The following is an 8,506-nucleotide window of genomic DNA, read 5'->3' on the forward strand; positions in this document are numbered from 1 at the left end:
ACCAAAAATATGTTCACATTTTGACTGCTAACCATATGGCTGGTGGTTCAAACCCACCAGCCACTCCTCAGAAGGAAGATTGGGCAATCTATTTCCATAGAGATACTGCCTCGGAAACCCAAAGAGAGGTCGCTATGAGTTGGAAAATGACTTGACAGCAGTGAGTTTGGTTTTATTCCTTTCCTTCACCTAAATAAGTCTGCTAAAAAAAACAAAGAGCAAACCAAAAAATGGGAGGTATTTGCTAAACATTTCTGATACTTGGGTTTCACAAGCATTCTGTAGCATAACAAATTATGGATTCCACTGCAAAGAATGGGAACTCCAGAACACTTTATTGTGCTCATGAAATATCTGCACATAGATCAAGAGACAGTCATTCAAACAGAACAAGGGGATACTACATGGTTTAAGATCAGGAAAGGTATGAGCCAGTGTTTTATCCTTTTAGTACACATATTCAGTCTATATGCTGAGCAAATAGTCCAAGAAGCTGAACTGTATAAAGAAAAATGCAACATCAGGATTGGAGGAAGACTCATTAATAACCTGTAATATACAGATGACATAACCTTGCTTGCTGAAAATGAAGACTTGAAGCACTTACTGATGAAGATCAAAGTCTACAGCTTTCAGTATGGATTATAACTCAACAAAATGCAAACAAAAATCTTTACAACTGGACCAAAAGAAACACTATGATAAATGGAGAAAAGATGGATGTTGTTAAAGATTTCAATTTACTTCTACAATGAACACTCATGGAAGCAGTAGTCAGGAGATCACTCAACATATTGCACTAGGCAAATCTGCTGCAAAAGACCTCTTTAAAGTGTTGTTGAGTAAAGATGTCACTTTGAAGACTAAGATATGCCTGACCTAAGTCATGATATTTTCAATATCTTCATATGCATGTGAAAACTGGACAATGAATAAGTAAGACCACAGAAGAATTGGTGCATTTGGATTGTAGTGTTGGCAAAGAATATTGAAAATACCATGGTCTGCTAGAAGAATGAACAAATCTGTCTTGGAAGAACTGCAGCTGGAATGCTCCTTAGAAGCAAGAATGGCTAGACTTCATCTCTCATACTTTAGTCATGTTGTCAGAAGGGACCAGTCCCTGGAGAAGGATATATGCTGGGTAAAGTAAGAGTCAGTGGAAAAGGGGAAGACCCTCAATGAGATGGATTGACACAGTGGCTGCAATGATGGGCTCAAGCACAGGACGGTTGTGAGGATGGCTCAGGACCAGACAGTGTTTTGTTCTGTTATACTTGGGGTCACTATGAGTCAGACAGCATCTAACAACAACAACAATGGGTAATAATGTTGAGAATTTTTCATATTTGCCATCCATATACGTTCTGTGAAGAAGTTTCTGTACAAATACTTTACCCATTTTCCGTTGGGTTGTTTGTCTTCTAATTGTTGAGTCATAGGAGAGTTTTGCTATATGTTCTGGATACAAGTATCAGACATGTGTTTTGAAAATATTATCTCCCCTTCTTTGGTTTGCTCTTATTTTCTTAACAGACTTATATAGGTGAAGGAAAGGAATAATTACCAGTAAAGAGATCCAGAATAGGTGACAATGAACTTTGAATGCACATGAGACAGTAAAGAAGCCAACTTGTATGGACAGATGAGATAGGTAATGTTGTTGTTGTTATTGTTGTTATGTGCCGTCGAGTCGGCCCCGACTCATAGCGACCCCTCCTTGGGTTTCCGAGGCAGTATCACTACGGAAGTAGGATTGCCCAACCTTCCTTCCGAGGAGTGGCTGGTGGGTTTGAACCGCCAGCCGTCTGGTTAGCAGGCAAGTGACTTAGCCACTATGCTACCAGAGCTCCCGAGTTGAATAAAATTGATACATGTGGTAGACTCAGGATAGGGAGAGCATTGTAAGCAAACAGAGAATTTGGAATGGATAAAACAAGCAATGAGAGCAGAGCAACATTCCTGAGCATGGGAGTGGCATAATAAAGGTAGACATTCTACCTGTAGAGGCACAGGAGAACAGGGAAAGGGAAAGATGACAGGCAGGGAGGTCTGCTGGAAGGGTGTTAGTGTAACCTGGGAGCAGAGTGTGAGAATTTATACTGTGATCGAAGCAATGGGAAGTAAGGGGATAGAGCAAATAATGATCTATTTTTTAATATATTTTATTTTGTTTTTGTTTTTGATGAGTATAAACCAAAAACCAAATTCACTGCTGTCAAGTCGGATCCAACTCACAGAGACCCCTCCTTAGGTTTCTGAGGTGGTATCACTACAGAAGTAGATTGCCCAATCTTCCTTCCAAGGAGTGGCTGGTGGATTTGAACCACTAGCCTTCTGGTTAGCAGTCACATGCCTTAGGCAATTCAAAATCTTATGCCAAAATCACATTAAGGGTAGGATTACACAGCCAATTATTGTAATTGATGTCAGTAAGTTGTACACCTGTAAAAAGTTGAATTGGCTTAAGTTGTGTGATAGATACATTTACAACATCAAAAAAAAAGTAGTTGCTGAGGCTGCTTGTGTACAATTTGGAATTTGATCCCTTTGTTTGGAGGTTTAGGGTCATAGTTTCATGGGACATCCCAGTTAATTGGCTTAATAATGTTTAGTGCTTCTGTTCTTCCTCTTAGTTCATTGTGTGATGCCCAGGGTCTTAAAAGCTTGCAAGCAGCCATCCAAGGCACAACAATTCGTCTCTATTCTCCTGGAGCAATAGAGGAAGAAGGAGAATCATGAATAGGAGGAGGAAATAAACATGTGTCCAATTGTCTCCATGAACAACTACCTTCTCTGCCATGAGAACTTCTAGACCCAGGGCAAGATTGAGGCCAAGACACATGGAGGTCTCCAAAGAATGCTGGGCCCACAGATGTTGAAAGGAGACAAGGAACTTCCCCAAGAGTTGAAAGAGAGAATTTGGTCTCTTGGTCTTTCCCTAGAGCCAGTACTTTTAATTTAGACCTCCAACACCCTAGAATGTGAGAGAGTAATTTGTTTGCTAAAGGCATCCGCTTGTGGCATTTCTGTTATAGCAGCACTAGATAACTAAGACAAGCATTATGCAATTTTAAGATATACCTATATGGGATCAAATTGACAACAGCAACTCTAAAGGTTAGACAGGAACCTTAGGGTACACTGAGTTTATATTAATGGAGAAGAACAACTCAGAAAAGGAGGCTGAGAATGGCTACACAACGTGAAGACTATAATCAATATCATTGAATTGTACTTGAAGAAACTACTGACTCTGTATTTTAATATAAGAAAAGAAAATGTATCTTGACATAGTGAATATAAGGACTAGAGATGGGGAAGAGATAATAATCACAGAGAATGAAAGTTGGAAGAGATTTAAGAGAGAATTCAGTTAGCTCTTAATTTTACTGTTGAAGAACTAAGGCCCACGGAAAGGTTTCAATTTTTCTAAGGTCACACGGTTAAGTTAGCAACAGAGTTAGAGGCAACTCAGATCACTGGGTACAGACAGTGCTGTACCCACTGTATTAACCCAACTGCAGAACTCAAAGGTCTCTAATGAACAACTTGCTGGAGATGAGAATTCATCCTCCATTTCTCCTTTCTCAGACTCACCTTGCTCCTACCTGCTCATCCTCCCCAAAAAAATCCATAGCTGTCAGTCAATCCTGACTTACGGTGACCCTGCATGTTGCAAAGTAGAATTGTTCTGTATGGTTGTCTTGGCTGTAATCTTTACAGATGTGGAACATGAGGCTTTTCTTCCATGGTGCCATTGAGTAGGTTCAAACCACCAACTTTGAGGTTAATAACTGAGGGCAAACCATTTGCACCACACACCACTACCCACAAATTTAAGAAGAAAACTAAACAGTAAATGTTTCCTTTTCATGCTTTTTTCTCCACCCACATAACTTATTTTCTTCTTTGGCACGATAAGCATGCCACCAGAAGTTTTTATGGAGTAAATTCACATTCTCTTTGCTGAAGCAGATATCAAATTAGAACTGCAACTACATCTATCAAGATGGACATATCCTGGATGATAATGTTGAAAAGGAAACATGCAAGTTGCATAATAATATGACAATGTAACATCATTTTGTTTAAGTTTAAAAAAATCTGCAAAACAATTCTTTCCAATCAGTATGAATATATGAATATGTAATACAGACACAAAACCACTGAATTCAAGAAAATGATTAACTCTAGGGTGAGAGAGAAGGGAATGATATTGGGAAGAGTTATTCATGGAACCCTAATTGTATCTGTAATGTTTTATTTCTTAAAAAAGAAATGGAAAATTTGAAGAAAAAAAAAAAAAAGGATAAGCCTAGATGGTGGGTTTATTATTCTGATATGATCTATTAAATATTTGCTTGAAATGCCTCACAAGTTTCTTAAAGCTTACACATAAAGCATTATTTATTGTTATCATCATTAACTCTTGATCTCCTATTATTATACTAATTACTTATACTTATCAAAAATGTTGAAAAGAAACACTTACGTACACAATGATCAGTGTATGTAAGTGCATCCCTCCCTTAAGGGTGTAAGTTTGTCAAATTTCTCCAAGAAAATGTTGGTTGAGTAATTATAGCTTATTCAACAATGACAAGAATCTCTGTGATAGTTGAAGCTGTGTCAACTTGGCTGGACCACAATTCTGTGTGGTTTAAGCAGTTGTGATGTGATTATTCCCATGATGGGATCAGATGAATATGTTTTGAGCAGCCAATCTGTTGAAAGGGAGTTTCCCAAGGGGTGTGGCCTGCTTCCAGTATATTTATGGACATCTTGGGAAAAGAGACATTCTTCTGTGGATTGGGATTCTGTTGTGCTGCCTACAACTGTCCATAAGCAAACAATCCACCATTCAGCCTGAAGATCTTGGATTCGTCATTCGTTGGAGTCAACAGCCAGTATACTGCCTGCCAACCTTGAGCTCCACAGCACTTGCAGTTGCAAGAGTCAAGAAAAGCCTCCAGCTTGACATTTGATCCAAAAACTTTGGACTTGCCAGCTTCTATAAGTGTGTGAGCCATTTTCCTAAGATAAAATTCTCTCTCTCTCTCTTTCTCCCTCTCTTTCTCTTTCTCCCTCTCTCTCTCTCTCTCTCTCTCTCTCTCTCTCTCTCATATATATACATATGTGTGTGTGTGTGTGTGTGTGTGTGTGTATGAACTTTACTGGTTTTGTTTCTCCAGAGAACCCTGTCTAACATAATCTCAAAGGACCTGGGAAGTCAGAGATCACAGTAATTGACCAAAACCCACCTTTCCACCAGGTGCAATCAGGAGAGCTGTGTGAGCACCTGAGTAGCATTGTGGGGAACAGATCTTATGGGCATGACCTATTTGGTGAGAATGCAGTTTGCATGGTGGATTCAGAGCCGACGTTGATTATTGGGTCACACAATGGCACATCAGTTGGACAGCTCTCCAGGGTTCAGCCTTGTTAGGAGCCTTCTTCTTTTTGCCTTTCTTAACCCTGAGGACTCACTGTTTATTCTTCACTCATCATTCCCTCCCACATAAACACAATGGCAGAAGCAGCTGAAGAAATATGAGCAGACTCATACTCCAGTGGAGTTACGAATTAGGGAAAAGGAATGTGGAGGTGGTCACTGTTAGCTAATAATAAAATGGTTCACAATTACTGAGAGGTTACCAGAAGCCTGACTCTGCTAAGTCCATAAGATGAATTATCTGATTTAATCTTTATAACAGCCCCATGTGCTAACCCCATCAGTTGGATCCACTATACAGACCAGAAAGCTGAGGCTCATATTATATAAGAAACTTGCCCAAGGCTAAACACAATTAAGCCATTTCAAGATGTGTGTCATGCTTTGTCCCAATCCTTTAGAATAAATAGGAGAATACGTAGAGTGCAGATGTTATATCAACTGGCCTCAGACTCACAATATCATATCAATTTCCCTAGGGAAAAGCTTGATAAGCATGGAGAACAGTATGAAAGATGGCATGAAAAATCTCAATACGAACAAACATCAGTCTGAGTCTTGTTAAAAAGTGAACCCAGGATACCAAACAATTCATAGCAACCCTCCTTGGGTTTCCAAGGTGGTATCAACCAATTGCTCAACTGATTGCCCAAATTTCCTTCCGAAGAGTGGCTGATGGGTTTGAACTGCCAGCCTCCTGGCTAGCAGTCAAATGCCTTAGGCACTACACAACCAGAGCTCCCACCAAACAATTAACAATGGCAAAATAAGTGAGAGATAGAATAATTGAATAGTAGTGCCATGAGAACTGAGGATGCCGTCTTCAATATCAGTCTGTTCATGTGTTTGGAGCTGCAGACCTGTTTTACCTGAAAACTTTGGCTGAAGAATAGGTGTCAAGCCTAAGCAGAGCTGCTCTGGCCACAGTTGGGAACAAGGGCAGAGTCCCTAAAACACCTCCACAGGGCAGAGTTGTCAACCTTTCATTTTATAGATAGCACACAGAGGCTCAAGTGATAGGCTATGGTCAGAGAAAAGTAACAATGGCTAATATTTGCTGTGCTTAACTATGTACCAGACTATTTTAAGAGTTTCATATGTAGACTTAATTCCACAACAACATTCCAAAAAAGCAAAATTATATCCAAATGATATCCAGATGAGGAAATTGAAGCAGAGAGAAGTTAAGAAAATTGTTAAAGGTAAGTAAAAGAACTAAGATCAAACCCAGACTCTTTGGCTTCTAAGGCCAGGTGATTAATTAACCATGATAATGATACATGCCTAACCAAGAGTAAACTGAGTCAAGTCTCCAGCACAGATCCTGTCTTCCAGAATAGTGATCCTATGTGTCTCCCACTACCCCATGCTATGTCTGCCCCATGAAGAACAATGACACAGGATTCAAGGAATGCATTTGAAAGGTTTATAATTCCTAGAAATCTGGAGAAGGAAAATTATTCACAGCTGAAGGTCATGTTTTGGGCCAAGGGCATTGTTTGGAGGTTGGACTCCTTGTAGATTTTGGGCCTGGTATGGCCTTGGTTTGAGAGCTACTTCTTGCTTTAGATGCCAAAGTGCCTAGACTGGGATTTTAAGCAAGGGAAGCAGAACATGTCTGCTTCAGGTTTTGTTTAAGAGTCCCTGGTGTTATAAACAGTTAAGCATGCAGCTACTAACTGAAAGATTAATGGTTCAAACCCACCCAGAGGCAGTTTGGAAGAAAGGACTAGTGATCTGCTTCTGAAAGGTCATAACCTTGAAACCCTTACAGAGCACAGTCTAATCTGATGAGTCTGAATCAACCAGATGGCAATTGGGTTTGGTTGGTTTCAGTGCCTTGTATATTATTGAGCCCAGGCTGCAAAACTATAAAGGGTAAGTCATCTGTCTGGAGGTGAAAGCCCTTGGCTAGGGGTGCTCCTAGGCTCCCCATCTCAGGAACCAGAAAGGAGCTCCAGGAAGACATAAATTCCAAAAAGGGTTAGGGATGATTCCTAAGAGTGATGCTCCTCCATCTCTCAGGTAACTCCTCCTCCCTGTCTACCTCCTTCTGTCAAAGCCTAACACCCACACAACCACTTACTCTAATAAACTCTGTACATTACAGATCCCCATCTGAATGCCATTCTAAAAAGAAGCATTGCCTTGGCATGATCAACCATTCTGGTGTGTCTGGGGTTTGAGCACTGGGAGTATCGTGTCCCCAGATAGCCTCCAGTCGGAAGCAAATCAGGATGATTGGTCACCTTATGTTAAATCTCAGATGATTTGACTTCTTAGAGCAATATCTCTCTATAGCCTCAACTTACAAAAAAAAAAAATCATGTTGTAACAGGTAGGAGGCAGGAAAGTGGCATTTTTCTCCACCAACAGCACCCTGATGAAAACAGGGTGAGGTGACTGAGGCCAAATATGCCCACCCACAGGCCACAGAGGAAATCACTGCCTGAGTGTTCTTCCTGTCCTAGGGAATCTTGGGAAGAAAGGAAGTTACACCCTGGGAGTGGCAGCCCAGAGCAGCGTTTCTTCTCAGCAGAGTGATCTGAAAGAGTTTCTTTAGGAAAAGTAGATGTTTCCCAGGCTTCACTCCCTTTTTTCAAAGTCAGAATGAAAAATACTTAACTGAAGAAGGAGGAGAGGTAGCCACAAACCACAGCCATCTCTCATTGTTTGGAAGAGCAGCTCCCCAACCCGGCGAGCCCTTGACCCAGACCTTGTTTCTCTGGACAAACCACTTCAGACTAGCCACAGATCAGGGTTCCCAGCAAACTCACCTGAGCCCCAGGACAGGCTCCGCTCCCCGGGGATGCAAAAGCAGCCACCCATGTGTGCACCATCCTCCCCGGGCTGGGGCCCCTGGGAGCACCAGCCAGGAGAGTGCTGGGAGGGGACAGCCTCCCAACGGTGTCCCTCCTCCCGCCTCCTCCCAGCACACAAGGACCAAGGCCTGGTTCAATGCACAATGTGGCCTTTGATATCCACAGGAGACCGAGGGAGGATGGGAGGGGCTGCCTAGCCTGCAGGCTGAGAGTCCTTGCACTGTTGGCC

At 41.4% G+C, this 8,506-nt stretch overlaps 1 protein-coding gene across 1 annotated transcript in view; it reads right to left on the reverse strand.

Annotated features, from left to right (window-relative positions):
• The window catches only part of SH3TC2 (SH3 domain and tetratricopeptide repeats 2), a 122,650-nt gene extending 114,366 nt beyond the window's left edge, over positions 1 to 8,284 (reverse strand). Inside the window, exon 1 of the mRNA XM_007943588.2 lies at positions 8,233 to 8,284. Within this exon, the coding sequence (XP_007941779.1) occupies positions 8,233 to 8,284 (52 nt within the window). The remainder of the gene's footprint in view (positions 1 to 8,232) is intronic.
• Positions 8,285 to 8,506: the final 222 nt, after the last annotated feature.

Source organism: Orycteropus afer, unplaced genomic scaffold, assembly GCF_000298275.1.
Source record: "Orycteropus afer afer isolate SDZICR_OR568_19922 unplaced genomic scaffold, OryAfe1.0 scaffold00110, whole genome shotgun sequence".
Classification (NCBI taxonomy): domain Eukaryota; kingdom Metazoa; phylum Chordata; class Mammalia; order Tubulidentata; family Orycteropodidae; genus Orycteropus; species Orycteropus afer.